We start from the raw sequence: 19,750 nt of genomic DNA, 5'->3' as shown, positions 1-19,750 counted from the left end.
TTTCATTTTTAGGACCTCCTATCCTTTTAAAAGATTGTATTCCTCTTTATAATTTCTAGTTACACCATCCTTTTCTCTGGATATTTTGAAAATGCTTTGTGAATTATTTATTTTTTTGACACAACGTCCCTTGGGGCCAAAGTCTTTCCTAAAATTAGACTGTGATGGACCTATGAAGACACCACTGATGTGATCTGTGATCATGGGCACAGGTAGTTTTTTTTTTTTTTTAACCACAACTTATCCTCTTTTGCTTCCCAGTGTCCTTTTTTGTAGTTGCTTAGGAAATGAGGGGTAGGGGTGGGGGTCAAAAAGCATCTTTGAATTTGGACTCAAAACATCTGAACATTTGCACTTTGCTATTAAGCTAAAAACTCCCTTGCAAAAAACTTATGGGAGGAAATAGGAATTGTATAGTATGGGAGGCCATGAAGCAGTTGCAATCTGTATCATTGAAAGGAATGTGAAAGTATTTTGCTGAGGATAGTTTTGGTTCAGGAAGTGATGCAGTCACCCACTGCTCAGTTTTGAGAAACTTTCATAAGATGGTGAAAGTCTCTTTGATAACTCTTCCTCCTGTTCCTCCCTAAAAACTAACATTTCAGTATCAGCCTAAAACGTAAATTGCTCTTTCACTGAAGCTGAGCAAACACAGCTTTCTGCCTCCAGGAATATAAGCAAAGAGATTCATGTGTATATTCTCTACATAGCACACAAGGTACAGAATTCAGATACCATTTGATGCCACATTGCTCTAGGAATGTACACACACACACACACACGCAGAAAAATTAGCTATCCCTTTCACCTGAGCCTGAGTCACATCTAAACAAGTTGTACATTTTCAGGGGACAGTCACAATCTGGATATAAACTAAGTCAGCCGAAGAAGAGGCAGCTTATAGGCAGGACATGCTGTTCTCCTACCATTCCAAGAACCATTTCATGGGCATAAAACTTCCGCTGATAAGCTCAGCAGGACCATCCTTGTTTTGTGCTGATCTCACATTGGATTTTCTCAGTTAACTTGGAAAAAAAAATCAGCTTACAGGTGCTATGCTTGCAGTATCAATTTCTTGAAGTCCAGATATAACAAGCTTCCACATATAGAAACACTTTATTTAGCTGGAGTTATGAAGATGCCAAATCTGTTCCACATAAATGGATTTTCTAGATAAGTGATGTTTGCCCTTTTAAGTGCACTTTTTTCCCCTCCTATTTTAACCTTTTTGGACAGAAACTTTCCTAAGCACTATCACTCAATTTCTTGACTTCTTAAGAGTATCTGGAACATAATTATTTACTCATATTTTGAACAGAATAGTTATATCATATCACTATAGCTTCAGAGGATGTCAATATTGCTTTTTATGGACTTTTTTTGAGGGGAGGGTCCTCTCCCAATCAGCTGTTTTCTTTTTTTAAACCTTCAATTTCACAAACCACCTCTACATCTGTTATTTTTAAAGCACTGCCAAGACACTGAGGTTAAGTGACTTGCCCAGGACCACACAGCCAGTTAGTTGCCTGAGGCAGGACTTGAATTCAGTTTTCCTGGCTCCCGGGTCAGCTATCTGCTACGCCATGCTGTCTCAGCAGTCATTCACGCAGCACTCCCACTATTGTGCAGTTTCTGGTATGATATGAGCTGGCTTCGAGAAGCTAAGTTTGTTGAGGGCATGAAATCGTTTTTGTTGTTTCTCCAGCATCTGGAACATAGTAGGGGCTCAATAAACGACTGTTGAAGTGAACTGTTGGAATGAGAGGGACAGAGAGTAACACACAACACATGGGACATATTCAGAGAACCCTGGGAGGACTTGTATGAACTGAAGCAGCGATATGAACAGCATCAGAATAATTTATACATTTTATAACATTGCAAAACGAAGTAACTGAAAGATGAAATGACCAACGATGGCTCCAGATATTTGATAAGGAATCATGCTTCCAGCCTCTTGGCAAAGAAGTGATGGACTAGATGTGCAGAATGAGACATACATCTTCAGTCCCAGCTCATGTATGGATTAGTTTTGCATTTTACTTATTACAAGGAGGGTTGTGTTTTTTTTTCTTTTGAAAAAACTGTGATAATTCTCCAAAAGGATGAAAAGAACATCAAGGAAACATTAAAAAAAAATTAGGGCAGTGTTGGAACTACCACATTAAATCAGACACACATATCTACACATTTTTAGCTTTACATAACAGAATCATGGTGTTATATGAACCCTGATTTTCTATTCTCTCTATAAGGAAATGTTTGCACTTACTGATGATTTTGAAATTCATCACAATAATTAAAAAAAAGTTATATAACCTTTTGATGAGTTCCCAGAAACACATGTATCCTTGCAAACGGGAGGCAGAGTTGTCTTTTGTCTAGTTGTGCCTGAAGCCTTGGGTGTGGATAAGTGATAAATTATTGTACTTGCAACTCACTTTTGGTGGGGGAGATGAGGGAAAAAAGCGTGTGTTCATGGGAAGGGAAAAGAGTTTGAAAAGAGTCTAAAGAGCTTTTTATTTGTTTTAACCACAAGTATTTATTGATGGATCGAAGAATACAATTTTAATGGACAGTAAGGCACAACCGTGGATTAAAACAGTTTGCTATACAGCCAAAGGGAGAAAATGCATTTTTTTCCTTTAAGAACCTTAAATATGCAAGTTGTGAAGCCACTAAAGTACCTCTCTAACAGATCACATTGGACAATTCTTCCCTTTTATACAATTCCTATATTACATCATCTGAACAGTAATCTAGGTTCATTCCCTCATGGGAAAGTCACTGGCAATTTGCTTCTACACCGCCCCACCTGACCACCTCCTTCCCCTACCCCACTTTTTCAGCTGGCATTCTGATTCAGGATAGGTCAGCAAGGTACCTTCCCAAAGAATCCCACGTACACTTTGATCAGTATTCTGATGCAAACAAGCAAGCAAGGAGCCAGGAAAAAGCCAGTCCAGGGCAGATATAGAAATGAATCAACTCATACAACAGTTAGCACGGCACAGCCTGATTCAGGGAAGCCTCAATTAAGCTGACTTTGGCAGGGAAGTTGCTCTGGCTTGTTTTCAAGGGCCTACAAACCCACCTCAGGATGTGAAGAATCAGCTATGGTATATGAGGATCTAGGAAGCTAGTTAACCAGAAGGCTAACTTTGCAATACATTCATCTCTTTGGACCTGTAACAGGAGCTGGCTACGAATTCCAGCATAATCATTTGCAAATGTCAATTTCAAAGAGAATTTGTGTGCAAAACTTCAAGATACTGAGGACAATCTTAAAAATCTCTTGGTCTGGGATAAATTAGGCACTTCCTTAACACTAATTTGTCTACTTGGACACTCAAAATATAAGATACTTCAGTGTAGTAATATCGAAGTATAAACCATGCTGTAGGTGTCAATACCGAGGATCTCAGGACACTAAGCCTGCCTCCCCTTCCAAGGAGCCACGAGAAATCTCATACATATTGCCACAGACACCATCCCAGTGATACCGGCCTAGAAATCAAGCCTGCTTCCAGGTGGATGGCCAGTTTCCGAAGGGTAAATACTGTATGCAGGTCAGAGACCAGAGGTGAGGTGACCTAAGTGAACCCACCCAGAGAGCCTGACCTCCACCTCTCACCTTGGCCAGCTGCTTTCAGGAAGGATGCCTCCATGCTGCAGTCTTTCAACTACAACACAGTGTAAGGAGCCCAAGGATGTTCCTATTCTTCAAGGAAGAGTAGTAGGTACCCAAAAGCTCCTGGGGAGGCAATGTCCTAGAGTCTCAGTTAAGAGTGGAAGGTGGTTAAAAACCATCAAGCCACTTCACAGACCTTATAAGCCCTGAAAAATCAGAGATGTGCGAGTGTGATAGGCATAGCTTGGGGGAAAGAAGAACAAGGGTGAGGCTCAATAAAAAGGAATGCTGAGACTAAAGGACTGGCTGTGCAGTTACATACGTGCAGGTGGAGACATTAGAGAAAGTCGAAGAGGCGTGCTAAAACCTGACTAGAACATATGTATGGCTCCAGTCGCCATCCAGGAAGAGGCTTTGCTGGCTCTTTGGGGATGGGTGGAAGTGCTTCCCTCCCTCCCTTCCTCAGACTGATGGATTTATAGCTTACAGCAGCACAAGAAGGAAAGGCAATATTAATAAATGGAGAAACCAAAGAGAGCAGGAGAGCCCAGGTGTACCATTCATTCCTTAGTGCCCTACTTCTAACACCAAGGCTGGCAGGTGTGTGCTGGCACAGACAGGGCAGGGTTTGTCATGCAACAGCAGCAGCGCTCGGGAAGAGAAGGACTCTGAAGGGAGAGGGAAAAAAACTCAAGTTCCGCTTCTTAAATACAAGACAGTCAGGAACAATTTTGGTCCCAATCTATTAGTGAAGAAACCGGATGCTCATCTTCTGCTCTACATCCACCTTCTCCAAAACCTAAAAGAAGAGCCCAAATAGGCAATGAGACAACTTCTTTGTTTTAAGTTCAAAAGCCACCACCCCTTTAGTATCCCAAGCCATAAATCAGTCATGTGTTGGGACAAGAAGCCATGTCTCAGAGAAGAAAGGGGAAGGGAGAAGCCCACATCCAGTGCTGCAAAGGTCAGGTTCACAGGCTCTGTCCTTATCATAGACACGACCACACATTTTCTCCTTTCCAGAGATTAGAATTTAACTTCTAGGATAAAAGAAATGATTCCCTGACCTTGACAAACTCTGTGAAGGATATGGCACTGTCCCCATCCTGGTCAGCTTCTTGGATTGTCCTGTCTGCAATGCTGCCCAGCTGCTCGTCCGAAATATTCACTCCAACCATCATGCGTAGTACCTATCAACATGTAAAGTCCAGAAATTACAGGTTGTTTTGGGGGAAAATCGTTTACTAGCATGAAAATGGTAAGCCAAGGTAGTTTGAAATTTTGCCTTAGTCAATTATATTCAACTAGGCTAATTAACGCCAAATGGCAGGTTGATTAGAAAGGAACTTGTAAGTTTACAAATGAGAAAAGCGATGTCAACAAAGGTTGAAAATGATTTGCCCAAGGTCCTAAGTGGCAAAACTGGGACTAGAATTTAGGCCCCCAACTACCACCAGTTTTTTTTTCCTCCTATTTTTTTAGCCTCTTACATTCATATTCTTATTTTATTTTATTGTTTTTCCAATTAAAATTTATTTTCTCTCCCTTTCATACTCTCCCAATTGATCCACAACAACAAAATCAAAACCTAAACCCTCATAATGTGAATAATCAAGCAAAGAAAATTCCCCCATTGGTCATGTCCAAAAATGTATGTCTCATTCTGCATTTTAAGTCCATTATAGCTCTGTCAGAGAGTAAGTAATGTGTTGCATGTTTAGTCTTATGGAATAGTATGTGTCATTACACTAATCAGTTCCAAATGTTTAAAAACATTTTTTTCTTTTAATCAGCCAAGACCTGCCTTCTCACCTCTCCAACTGAGAATACAAGAAAAACAAAACTCATTACAAATACGCATAGCCAACAAAACAACTTTCTACATTGGCTATGTTCCCCTCTCATCCTACATTTAGAATGCTTTACCATCCTATCAGGAGGTGCTTTGAGTGCTTCACTATTACTATTCTGGAGGGTGGTTTGCCATTCATTACACCCATAAGAGTATCTAATTCCTTCAAAGTTGTTTTTACCATATTGTTATCTTTGTATAAGCTGTTTTCTTGGTCCTGTTTGCTTCGCTCTGCATCAGATCATAAATCTTCCAAGGTTTCTCTGATTCATCCTCTTTTTCATTAAAGATTCATCTTATGCCACATACTATTATGCTCAGTTTTAATGGATAAGTTGTTCTTGGCTCTAAGCCCATATTCTTTGTCTTTTGCAATACTGTAATTCAAATTTTCACTCCTTTATAGTGATGGCTGCTAAATCACATGTTACTGACTGCTTCTCTTCGATGTTTGATTTCTTTCTTTCTGGTTGCTTGTAATAGTTTTTCTTTGGCTTGGAAACTCTTGATTTTAGCTATAATGTTCTGAAGAGTTTTCATTTTGGGATTTCTTTCTGGTAGTGACCAGAAGATTCTATTTCTACTTTGCCCTCAGGTTCTAAGTTATCTGGGCAGTTTTAAGATTTCTTGAAATATGGTATCTAGGCTCTTTTTTTCTGGTCATGATATTCAGATAATCCAAATCTTCTCCCTTTGTTTACCAAATAAGCTGTTTTTGCTATGAGATACTTCCTATTTCATCCTAGTTTTTCTGTCTTTTTACTTTGTCTTAATATTTCTAGTTGCTTCATGAAGTCATTGGCTCCCACTTGGTTCCATTCTAATTTTTAGGGAGTTTGTTCTTTTGGCAAGGTTTTGTATCTCCTGTGACTAAATATTAAATCCTTTTCCAATTCTTTATTCCAATTTTTTCCCCAAGTGCTCTCATTTTCACTTATAAAAAATGCTTCCTAATATATTTTTTTTAAAACTCTTGCTTCACCTCTTCCAGGATTCTAGTTGAATTTGTGCCCAAGCTGTGTTTTTCACTGCAGCTTTGCTTGTTGATCTTTTGGAGTTATTCTCTTCTGGATGTCTTGAATGTCCCTACCACCATAACTCTATGATGGGATTCTTTTTTTGCTTGCCCATTCTTCCAGCCTACTTCCTGACTTCCCACTTAATGGTAGGGCGTAGGGCGAGGCTCTATGCACTTCTGGAGGGAAGGTCTGAGCTGGTCCTACTGCTGCTTTCATGGAGTATTGAGCATTGTTATTCCAGGATGTTAGGGACAGGCTGAGTGTTCCCAAAGTGGTCTGATCCTGAGCAAAGTATGATTGTGATTCCCCTGGTCTGAATTCTGTAAGCTCCTGCCCTGAGTTTGGGTCTTAGCACAAGTAGTGTGCTGCTGGACTTAGCCCCTATCAGCCATTTAGGAAGTTCTGCTGGTTCAATGACAGAACTGTATGCTCCACTTTAGTCTGAGATTCCTGCCCTGGTTATTTCTCTATAGGCTGGGCTAGATGCTGGAAATGTAACCCTGCCCTGCTTGTGGGGTACAATCCATATTGCTGCTGGTTTCAGAACTTGCTCTGTTCTCTGTTATGACCCAGGGCATATCTATCTGGAAACTTGCACAGGTCCCCTTCTCAGCCTGTCCTGTATCTGTGACCTGGACCTGGGTAGTCAGGGACAAAAACTGCCAGTTCACACCTGTCCCAGTCATAGTGCCTCAGTATGGGTCTGGGATTCCCTCTTGTTCTGGTGCAGAGCTTGGCTCAACTCTATCCCCATAGGCCTCCCTATCTCTTGTCCTATGCCAGCCTGGGCTGGACAAATGACACGGTGACTTTTTCTGTATTTCTTCATCAGGATTTGGTGCATTTTCTAGATGTTTGGGGGAATTTTGTGGAGGAGAGCTTGGCTGTACTAATTCCTACTACTCTGCCATCTTGACTCTGATTCAAGAAATCCTCTATTTAATAAGGTTTATTTTCCCCCTGTAGGATTAAACTTAGTGAGGCCAGATGGGTTATTCTTGATTGCAACCCTTTGACTTTTTCCTTTTGGAATATCATATTCCAAGCTTTCCTCTACTTCATGTTGGCAGCTTCCAATTCTTATGTGATCCTGACTTTGCCTCCATGATACTGGGATCCTTTTTTTTTATTGCTTAGGGTTTTTGTTTTTTTTGACCCATAAGTTCTGAATTTTGGCTATGACAATTATGGGAGTTTGTATTTTGGGGTTTCTTTCAGGAGGTAGCCAGAAATTCTCTTCTATTTTTACTATGCCCTCTGGTTTTAAGAGATATGGAAGTTTCAATGTGTTAATTTCTTAAAATATGGTATCCATGGGTTGTTTGTTCTTTTTTTTGGATGGGGCAGGTTATAGTTCTCTAGTAGTTTGATGATTCTTGGATTATATCTTTTTGACTTTTCAAGTCAACTATTTTTGATACTCTATTCTCTATATTTTCTTCTGCTTTTCCTAATCTTTTGATTTTGCTTTTATTATTCTTATTCTCTCACTCAGTGAGAGAGTCTATTTGGCTCATTAACTTTCCAGGCATTCAGATCTTAGATAAGGTTCCTCACTATCTATTTGTATCAATTTCTCCTCCCCCACGCCCTTTAGCTATTCCATTTTGTATCTTTTGTTTCATATTTTCCAGCTACTCCTTGTGGCCAGGCTATGTTTTACTCTGAGGCTCTACTTGGACATCTTGTGAAGTTACTCATTTTGGGGGGGAGGGTTACTTTTTCAGCATTTCATGGTCCCCCTTCATAGTTTTAGCATTTTCTTAGGTGTGTTCATATCACCACCCTGTCAGTGTCTAGGTTAGGGGCATATGCCTGAGTCAAACTCTGCTCCTGTATTGCAAGGATAATTGGGGCAGGCCCTACTTGGTCCTGAGTGTGGTGGCTAAGACTAGGATTCACCTTCTATAGGAATTGTTTGGCCTTGTAAGGGGAAGACAGCTGGTAGGAATATAGTTGCCTTAAAACAGATTAGCTAAAATAATTGAAGAGACAGAGTACTGTGTTTACAGAGGAAGAGGGGGGGGAACCCATTATTAGAGACAAATGGGAGGAAAAATATAAACCTAACTCTCTTAACTTTAAATATGGATTAAATAATCCAACAAAATGAAAAAGTGACCAACTGGCTAAGAATACAAAACTCCATAATTTGTTGCCTGCAACAAAGACATATACACAATAAAAATAAGGAATTTTTTTTACTATATATTTTTTACTATATATCTGGTGGTTTAAAAAAAAAGCAGGAGTTGTGATAATGCTATCAGACCAAGCAAAAACATTTAAAATATAAAAAGAAATAGACCATACAGTCAAACTCAGCTCCAGGAACACTACAATGCCACTGACTAGAAAAGTAGTTGACTGATACACTAGTCCAAGGCCTTAGTAGACAGATTTCAGGGACCTATGGTCTTAGATGGACGAAAAAAATCCATCTTTATTTCCATAGAACTAGTTTCTTTTGTAATCCCATGTATTTTATGTATTTAAAAACTTTATACTGAGAAGGGGTCCAAAGACTGCACCAGACTGCCAAAGGCATCCAAGATATAAACAAGGTCCAGAAACATACTCTAATCACATATCCTTCTCTAGGCTTTCTTTATCCTAGTAAGAGTCTGGGGGAAAATAGAAACAAACAAACAAACAAACCTAAATCAATTGAATCTGCTCTGCAGGTCTAAGCTAAAAGATAAAAATACAGGAGAATTCTACTAGTGAACTGCCTTATAGAAATGACTTTATAGAATTGCCTTTATGAAACCCTGCTGTCCATGGGCTTCTGAGTTTGTTACAGAAAAAGTGAATGAACATCTCGTTCTCATCTCATCAACAGGATATTTTCACCCAAAGGACAAGTTATAATAAGTGTCTTATCCTACGACTACAAGCTGACACTCAACTGAGATAATCTTTAATGTGGCCTGAATCATCTTCCACTTCCTCCTTTTTCCAATCACTAATTTAGTTCTGATTTACTTTAGGCTAAGCTCTATAGGCCCAGACTATCAGGCTATTAGCCCACTCTAGAATAAACTAACTTACAAGATGGGTCATGAGTCAACTAAGGTCTTAGAAGATCTTTCAAATTCACAATCTAGTCTAAGGTTGTATCAAACAGGAATATATTTTCTCCTCCCCTAAAGAAGGAGAGGGCAGGGTAGAGGGCACAGACGAGGCAAACGTCTGACAGCCCCTAGCAGGAGAATTAGGGTAATGTTATGGCAGAAGTATCAACAACAGGAGGCAGACCTTTACAGCACTACCTCTCTTCTTGAATCCTAACCTGCATCTCCTGTTCTTTATTTTGGAGGACAAATTCTGGGTGTGGATAGTTACTCTAACCACCCTTTCAGGAAGTGGTCTTTTTGCCTAAAAGGTGATTTGCCAACAACTAACTTGTCTGAGCTTAGTCATTTCCTACATGCTTGTTCGCCTGTGAGTGCAGAGGGGTTAAGTCATACATCGAGAACAATCTTTTGCCATCCTACTACTGAAACATCTGGCAGCTGAAGTCTTTTTATAAAGTGCTCTGTATAGAGACTGGCTGAATGAACAGACAATTTCATTTCTAGTAGGCAGAATCAAAACACAAGTTAATCCATATCTCGTAGTCCCACATACCTGTAACAATTCATCTCGGGAAATCTTGTCATCTTTATCCAAGTCGTATAATCGAAAAGCAACTAGAAAGGAAGAGATAAAGTCATTTCAAATGAATGAATGCCATTTTGCTCTTGCCCATCCCAAGGAAATGAATTCATAAAGGAAATATGTAAAACTGAAAACCAATGAATAGTAGATTTCTCTAAGAACAATATTATTACTGAAGGGTTTTTAGAGACTAAAAGAAACTAATTCTGAAGTGATGACACTTCGTCCTAAGAATGCAGATCAGCCTTTAACTTAAAATATGTTGATATGGGGCAAAAGATTGGGGTATGATGTTAATTGCTCTGAGGACTGCTTAAAGCCTCAGCAGATTGTTCCTCTGGAAAATCCCTGCAGCAGCTAGCTATCCCTTTAAGTTACCTGGTTTCAGCCTAGTAGGTATCTAACTGCTTTTGGGTATGTAAGACTGCAATAAATCTATCCTTTCTTCTTCTACAGTTAGGAAAAAAACAAAACTCTTCTCTATTTTATCTTGTTTGATTTCACAAGCTGAAAGGGACTCAATTATCATGCCTATGCAAGTAATTCTCAGTTCTACTTTGCCTGAATTTGTTTCCTGATCTCTAGCCTCTCATCTCTGCCTACTGGACATCTCGAATTGGATAAAAACCAACATGTCCAAAAATGAATTCATCATTCTCCTTTCTCCCCCAAACTCTTCCCACTTCCAAATTTTATTATTATTGTTGAGGACACCGCTATGCTTCGGCACCTGGGTGTCATCCATGGCTTTTTAATCTCCCTTACCCTACATATCCAATCTGATGTTAAGTGTTGTTTTCCCCTTCATGGTATCTCTCCTATATAGCCCCTTCTTCGACACAGCTGCCCCACTGGTACAGGCCATCACTTTATGCCTAGATTCCTGAAATAGTCTTCTGGTTGGTCTCTCTCTTCTCTAATTCTTCTTCCACTTGGCTATCAAAGAGAGCTTCCTAAAGTACTCATTGACTATTCTCTCCCCCAAGCCTCCATTCAATAGGAACATCAGGAGGTACCTATTCCTTCTAGGATCAAACATGAAATCCCTCTTTGGATATTGGAACTCTTCATAACTTGACCTCTTCCTATTTTTTTCCAGTCTTGCTCTACTTTACTCCCTTTTCTACATACTCTATGATCTAGTGACACTGGCCTTCTGGCACAAGACATTCTGACTCCTGATTCTGGGGATTTTCATTGGCTTCTCCTTATGGCTGAAATCCTCTCTCCTTGTCTCAGTTTCCTGGTTCTCTTCAAGGCTCAGCTCAAATCCTCCACTGGCCTCTTTAATGCTAGTGCCTTCCCTATGAAATAACCTCCAGTATTCCTTGTGTGACACGTTATCTCCCCATAATGATATGAACTGCCTGAGGGCAGTGACCATGTTTTTGCCTTTCTTTGTAACTCCAGAGCTTAGCACAGTCCCTGGCACATAGGAAGTGTTTATAAATGCTTGTTGACTTGAGTTCTAGTCTGGTTTCATTTATTAGCCATGTGATTCTGTGATTTTTAAGTCTACAGAGAAATAAAAGGCAGCTGGTAAGCTTGGATTGTCTTTTTCTAACACCTGTTATCACCTTAACTTTCAATAAGTAACTACATTTAGCAAAGTAAAAATTTAGGTTCTTCCACTCTAGGACAAGCTTCAATCCATCTTAAAATTGCAGATGATTTCCCCATACATACAACCTGTGATTTCAGTGGTATAGTGTCCCCTCTACCACTGCAGATCAATACCTGTTTGGAAACTTGCAGTCTTAAAGACTAGCCTAAGGCACTGAAAGTCTCAGTGACTTGTCTTGAACCCTGACCTTCCTAACAAAGGTTCTTTACTACAGGCAACACACCGCCTCTCATAGGATATAAGGTAACATGAACATATGAATAACTTTACGTTATTTGAATAAAATAAGCAATGTTGTTTGAATGAACTTAAAACATTATTTTTTCTCAAAATACTAATTTTTATATCAAGTAATTAGAGATCTATCTCTAAGTTTCCATAAAATACCTAGGTTAGTTAAACCTAAGTATCTCTTACAAAGGGGGATACATATTCACTTACTTGGAAAATAAACATTAGATACTTAAATTTTTGCTTGGGAACCTAGAATAAACTAACCATTATAAAGTATGACAGAATGACTTTTATTCGCTGCATTAAGTCCATTTACTTTAAAAATAATAATAAAAAAATGTTTACAGAAGGAATTCTAATTCTTCTAGGTAGCAGAGGAACAGTGGTTCCTCCAAGATTCAGGTGGTCCAACTCACAGGACCACAGAATCGCCTGGAGGCCACCTTACTAGTCACTGTGACTTGCAAAAGTGAAAGCTGCTACACACCAGTAATCAAGCTATCATCATTCTAGGGAGTCCCTAGGATTCTATTAGAAGTTTCTCACTTTCTACTGTGGGCTTGGGCAGTGGGAGGGAATCCAAGGGAATGAACACCCAAGGTGGTGGTAGGTGGAAGACCTCCTTCAGTTATGAGGGCTAATCAGGAAGACTGTATAGTAGGTGTGGATATTATGAATTCTTGAGGAGTCAGTACATGTATGGTGGCTTATAGTAGTATTTAATATCGGTGGGTAAAGTTAAACAGAAATCTTTAGATTTGCCCAAACCTCCCTCTATAGTTAATATCAAACAATATCGGGTCCCTCAGGTTGTGAGGAGGGAAGCAGTGACAAATACTCTACTTCTTCATGACGGAGGAGGCAGGAGTATTTCACCACATAAACTCCCCTATACCCTTGTGTGGCCAGTGAAGGAAGGAGACAATACCTGGACCTTACAGGCGATCATCAGGAGATGAATAAAGATGTGCTGATGGCTGTGACTGTTCTTGATTTTGACAACAAGACCAAACCCTGAGTGAGTGATACCTCTACAATGGCTTTTCTCCATTCCCCTAGTGGAAGATGAAGCAGAAGTAGCTTGCTTTTACCTGGGAAGGCTTTTGCTATACCTTCACCATCTTTCTTCATGATTTCTTAAATTCTCTTAGTGCCGGTTTGCTGGGTAAAGATCTGAAAAAGGCCCTACTTCCTGAGAACACTGATGTCTGAGACCATGATGATCAATGCTGAATGGGGTAGCAGGGGCCCTATAACAGACAGATGATGTTTTATACGAGATAAGGGATAAGAGAGATCAATCTAAGAAATCCTTCAGATAGGTCAAAATGTGAGTTGCATGGTTAGCACGTAAAAGTCTTGAGGGATGAGGCAGCCAAGAATTTTATTTATACTGCCTCGGGGTAGCGGCCATGGGTCTGCTTGAGTAGTCTAGGGCCCTGAGAGAATAGCACAGGAAAATTAAAAGTACACCTCTTTAAGATGAGGAACAATGGAAGAATTTTGTTAATGTGTCTCATTCCATAGAATTTTTGTGGGGTATATTAATGCTGCTCAGAGACATATGCCCTCTGCTGAACCAAATAATCTGGTCCAATAGTGGCAGATTAAGGACTGAGTCTATCATCAGTTTGGACATGCAATATTGCAGTGAATGTGGGAACCATATGATTATCTTAAGTAAGGATGGTGTTGATGTGATACTCTTCATGCCAATAATCAGGGCATTTACCTTTATTCTCTTACTAAAGGCAAGAAGTTTGCTCTCACTGCAGCTTCTACCTATTCAGGAGAGGAAACTGAAGTACCAGTTAAATCTGCTACTATGGAAACCACCATCAGAGCTCATATGGAATATATTTTTATTCTTTATGGCCCCGGCCCTCTCATACCATTGCCTCTGAGCAAGACACATTTTATCATGGTCAATGTTGACTTGGTACCATCACATTCACTGGCTTTTTCATAGGCAACTGGCATCACTGAATGTTTGAAGAGATTTTTAAAAGTACAACCTCATCATCACACCCCTAGTAATTGCAACTGTGTGTTCCACATCCAAGAGGCTGTGTTTTTTGGTAAGAAAGGAGAAAGCTGCTGGTCCAGTAGTTTTTCTGAACTGGCCTTCAAGACTGACAGCTAAGTACCGACTGCTTCTGGACATCATCTCAGTTAAGGTTTCTGCCTCATCAGAGAATTCTGTACAACTCAGGAAAACGGTTCAGGTTCTACTTAATTGACATCCTTCCCCCAAGAATGATTTGAACAACTTTTCCCTACAAGGTTGGGAGGTGTGTTGCTTTTTAAAAATACAGAGGAGGTAAAATTGTATTTTTATAATCATGGTTGATTAGAATTCGCCTGGAAGAAATCCATTAATTGACCTGGTGGTAATATAAGTCCCTGGATGAAGGTGAAGAGGGTATGCACCGGTAAAATTTGGTACCGTTTCTTGATGGGGCTTCTTTGGAGGGAGATATTTGGTTGTTAAAATACTCCATGGGGTGAGTTTTGCCGTTAACTGAGGTCTAAGCAGAAGTTTCATGCAAGAAGCCTGTGACCTCTTACCTATTTTGCTACAGATGGTCTGGACTTATGATAGCACTGGAGGTATTGTCATCTGTGCTACTGATCCTGCAATGCTCCTGGATAGTCTTTTTTTAGATCAGGAAATCTACTCTAACCTGCCCCTGATATTATCCTCACTATGAAAATGAAGATTGTTTACATATGTATTGTTTGATTAAGCTCCTCTTCCAATGTTGCTTATGAGCTTAGAATTGTTTTAAGACTATTTGCATGGTAGATGGTACCCTAGAAAATTTTGGGGACCGTGCAACCAATGGGTGGGATATTATACGGTGGTGCTTGTTTTGCACCAATTGGGCTAGTTTCCTGGTAAGGGTGTATGGTGGATGTCCTTTAGATCTGATTGGCCTGAGGAATTTAGGGCTAGAAACACTGGTCTGGTCTCAGTACCCACTGAGGCATAAAATACCCAGCTATAGGAATTGGTGCTCTAGACCTTTTAGCAAAATTACTGTTGATTTCCAGTTTCTGAATAAATGACACGAATGACTTAAGTTATTTGGCAAGCACTAGCAGCTGAGATTTTCCTTAAGTGCACATCTGCTGATGTCATTGCTACACTTAATATAATCCAGTGACTCTCTTTTATCTCCCAGGATCAAATATAAAACTCTCCGGTATTTAAAGCCCTTCACAACCTGTCTCCCTCCTCACACTCTTCAACTCTTCTTCTTATACTTATATAATTGCTCCACTCCCTCTCCCTGACAACGAACACTTTGATTCATGACATTGGTCTCCTTGCTGTTCCTTGAATAAGATGCTACATCTCTTGACTCTGGGCATTTTCACTGGCTCTCCCCCATCATCTTCACCTCTTGGCTTCCCTTAAATCTCAAAAAAAAAACCCACCCTCTACGGGAAATCTTTCCTAATCCCTCTTAATTCTAGTGCCTTTCCTCTACTAATTGTTTCCTATTTATCCTGTATAAAACTTGTTTGTACATGATTGTTTGCATGTGACCTCCACTATTATATTGTGAGCTCTTTGAGGGCAGGGACTGTATCCCCAGTGCTTAGCAGAATGCTTGGCACATAGTAGGTGCTTAATAAATGCTTACTGACAGGGTCAAACAGCAACTCTGTGGGACAATTAAAACTCTTTACAAAGTGGCCCTGGATCTACTACCTTTCCAGTCGTATTATATATTATTCTACTTCCTGAACCCTATAGTCTAGCCAAACTGTCCATGTACATGACACACACCTATCATACTGCACCTTCCCTGACCCTCCACCCTCAACTGCTAGTGCTTGCCAAATGACCTTGTGCACATTTTGTATCTATTCTGCATATACTAATTTATGTAAACATTTTCCTTCTTAATGGAATTTAAGTTCTTTGATGGGAGGCACTCATTGATGGAAGGCACATGAGAATTTCTGTATCCTCAGTGCCTGGTACTTAGTACATGTTTAATAAATGCCTGTTGACTGACAACCAAAAAGAAAGCACTGAAAGCAGCATACAGTTCTCCATTCTGTCCCTGAGATCCTGGGATAATACAACACTCAAAACCGCAAGAAGGCAGTATATTATAATAATAATCAGCCCAGACCTTCCCTACAGAATTGTGCAGACCTGGTTCCAACATAAGGTTGAAGTCAGGAAATAGGAACGGGCAAACAAAAAAAGAATCCCACCATAAGCATCTATTATGGTGGGAGGGATGCTCAAAGACACAAACTGAGAAGTAGAGAATGACTCCAAAACATCTACAAGTAAAGCTTCGGAGGAAAACACAATCTGAGCACAAACTCAATGGGAATTCCCTGAAGAGATGAAGCAACAATTTCAAAAGAGTTTTTTTAAGTTTATATAAACAAAATGAGAGCCCTTGAGGGGAAAAAAAAACTGGAAACGAAATGAGAGCTACAGGGGAAAGAATTGGAAAAACCTTGTCAAAAAAAAACAAACTTCCTGGAAATTAGAAGCTAATTATTCCATACAGCAACAAGAAACGTTAAAACAAAGTCAAAAGACTTGAAAAACTAGGGAAAAAAGGTATTGCATAGCAAAAATAGATCCAAGGAGAAAAAATTTAAGAATCACTGGATTAAGAATCACTGTCATGATTTAAAAATAAGAGCCTAGACAACCTATTTCAAGAAATCTTAAAATTACCCAGCTCTCTTATAAACAAAGGGTAAATTGGAAAGAAAAAGAATCTTCTGGTCATTTTCTGGAAGAAATCCCCAAATCAAGTCTTGCAGGAATAACATAGCTAAAAGCCAGAGTTTCCATGTCAAATAAAAAAAAAAATCTGCCAGTAGCCAGAAAGAATGAATTTAAGCACTGAGGAAACACAGTCAGGATCACACACAATTTAGCAGCCACCATGAGAAAGGAACAAAGAACTAGGAATTACATATTGCAGAAGGCAAATGGCTTACAGCCATGAACAATTTACCTAGTGAAACTGAGTATAACGCTACAAGGAAAAGAAATGGATCTTCAACAAAACAGAAAACTTCTAAGCAATTCCTGATGAAAAGACCAGAGCTGCAGAGAAACTTTGAAGTATACATACAAAAGTAAAGAACATAAAAAGGTAAACATATATGAAAAATAAGAGACTAAACAATGACAGACTACTTACATTCAAATATGGGGTCATCGTTCCATACATGTATCCCCTCTGATCCCTATCATAATCAGGGGTCACAAAGGAAGTCTAAATTACATAGGGTTTGAGAGACATTTTGTTAATCTTAAGACAAGAATGGAAAAAGAGGAGAACATGAATGCACTGTGGAGGGGGAGGGGAGAAAGGAAAGGTTAGGGAAAATTAACTCACATAATTAGTGTACACAAGTAGATATCTATACAAAGAGGAAAGGGCAGGGGGTAACAGTTGGCACTTGAATCTCACTCTAATCTGAACTGGGTAAAGGAAGGAAGCATACACATACACAGAAATAGATTTCATTCAACAGAGAAACAGGAGAGAAAGAGGAGAAGGAAGAGGGGGAATGAAAGAGAGACTAGATTAAGAGAGGGATTAGTTCTAAGGACTAATCTAAGGATGTACAAAAATATTTATAGCTGCTTTGATGTGGCAAAGAATGGGAACCTTAATGGTCGCACATAAGCTGAGAAATGGAGGAACAAGTTATGGTTATAAATATGACAGATTACTATGGTGGTGTAAGAAAGAGGAAGAGAGAAGCATTTATATAGTACCTACCATGTGTCAAGTACTATGCTAAGGGTTTTTGCACAAGTATTATCCCATTTGATACAACAAACCTGAGATAGATGTTGTTATTAACCCCATTTTACAGACTGAAGAAACTGAGACAGAGGTTTAGTAACTTTCTCAGGGTCACTCAACTAGTAAGAGTCTGAGGCTTTCCTGAATCTAGGCCCTTAGCTCTATCCACTGTGCTACCAGCTGCCTGACAAGAAATGACTGAGCTGGTTTCAGAGAAACTTGGAAAGACTTCTTTGATCAGATGCCAAGTAAAGTGAACAGAACCAGAACAATCTATACAGGAACAACAAAATGGTAAAAGCAAACAACTTTGAAAGAACTCGGGTCTCTTATCGGTGTGATAACCAACCATAACTCCAGAGGACTAATGAAGAAATGTTCTCCGTATCTCTTGATAGAGAGGTGAAGGACTCAAGAGTGCAGAATGGGACAAATCTTTTTTTTTTGGTGGAACATGGCCAATGTGGAAATTAGTTTTGATTGACTATACTTTCATAACAGGGTTGGTTTTCCTTTAATTTTCAAGAGGTGTGTTAGAGTGGAAGGGTAAGAAGACTGATTTTTGCCATTTGAAAAAAAAATAAAACTAACTTTTCCTTTAAAACTAACTTTTTAAAAAGATAAAACCAACTTTTCCTTACTTTTCCTGTCAAAAAAAAAGTAACTGCTTTTGTGACATATCTTATTTGCTCTTTCTTCTCATGCAGTTAAGATCTTTGGATTCTGTAACTTATACCATGAATGACCTGGCTCTAAGGAACATTTTAGAGGTGATTTACTTAGCATCGATATGAGAGAACTGGATATTTTCAGCAGAACTAAGTAAAAGAAAGGACAGCTTTATATATTTCTTAAGCCTTACAGAGTATGGTTTCATTATTTTGTTTGCAGAGAATTCTCGGATCATAAATCTAGAATTAGAAATGGCCAAACAATCCATCTAGTCCAACCCTTCATTTTGTTGTCATTCAGTCATTTTTCAGTAGTTTCCAATTTGGACCCCATTTGGGGTTTTCTTGGCAGAGATACTGGAGCAGTTTGCCATTTCCTCGTCTGGTCCATTTTACAGCTGAGGAAACTGAGGTAAACAGAATTAAGTGACTGCCCAGGGTCACACAGCTAGTAAGTGTCTGAGGCCAGATTTGAACTCAGGAAGAGGAGCCTATATGCTGCCCCTAACATATCTACATTTTACAGATGAGGGAACCGAGATCCAGGAGGTTAAGGGATTTGCCAAAAATCAGCTAAGTTTAATGCATCAGAGGTAGAAATATCACTTAGACCCATTTAAAATCTACCTTCTCAAACAAAATATATGACTTCTGACTTATCTAAAACTTTGGGTCATCCATGCTGTTTTTTCCTTCTACTACTCTGGATAATCAAATGTAAATATGTGGTACTCACCCTTTTCACAATGAACTGAAATAAAAACTAGGACTGGGAAAAAATGCTAAATTACTATTTCTCTCTATATCTATCAAAGTTATATTTACTTAGAGGCTCAACATGGTCTGTTATGAAATGCAAAATTTTTGAAACTCAAACTTCTTGAATCCAAACACACATTCATTTGCTAATTACAACCAAGTTCTGCTAAACTTTATGTGCTAATCTAATACTTTCAATCAATAATTTACCTTAACAATGGAAATGTGCTGAGGGCTAATTAAAGGTCTGTTAACCATACTGCCAGCTGTAACCATATTTGGACTTAAGTCTCCTGCTTTTTAGGTGATTAATTTTTCCTAATGAATAACATACTTGGATTCTCACTTTAAAATTCCATAGTATAAAGGTCAAGTCAATATTTTCTTATATTTATAGTCAACTGAGGCAGATCTCTTCAGCTACAAAGTAATTATCCCTCACAGAACTCTAAACAGATTCTTAGTTAACAAAATTTCCTAGTCATTTTTCTTGCTT

At 39.1% G+C, this 19,750-nt stretch overlaps 1 protein-coding gene across 1 annotated transcript in view; it reads right to left on the bottom strand.

Moving 5' to 3' along the window:
* Positions 1–2,522: 2,522 nt before the first annotated feature.
* CHP1 (calcineurin like EF-hand protein 1) overlaps positions 2,523–19,750 on the bottom strand; it is a 44,021-nt gene continuing 26,793 nt past the window's right edge. Inside the window, exons 5-7 of the mRNA XM_036735596.1 lie at positions 10,133–10,194; positions 4,699–4,821; positions 2,523–4,430 (exon numbers count right to left, since the gene is read on the bottom strand). Of these exons, the coding sequence (XP_036591491.1) occupies positions 4,377–4,430; positions 4,699–4,821; positions 10,133–10,194 (239 nt within the window). The 3' untranslated portion in view covers positions 2,523–4,376. The remainder of the gene's footprint in view (positions 4,431–4,698; positions 4,822–10,132; positions 10,195–19,750) is intronic.

Source organism: Trichosurus vulpecula, chromosome 8, assembly GCF_011100635.1.
Source record: "Trichosurus vulpecula isolate mTriVul1 chromosome 8, mTriVul1.pri, whole genome shotgun sequence".
Lineage (NCBI taxonomy): Eukaryota > Metazoa > Chordata > Mammalia > Diprotodontia > Phalangeridae > Trichosurus > Trichosurus vulpecula.
This window is presented reverse-complemented; position numbering and strand designations above follow the sequence as displayed.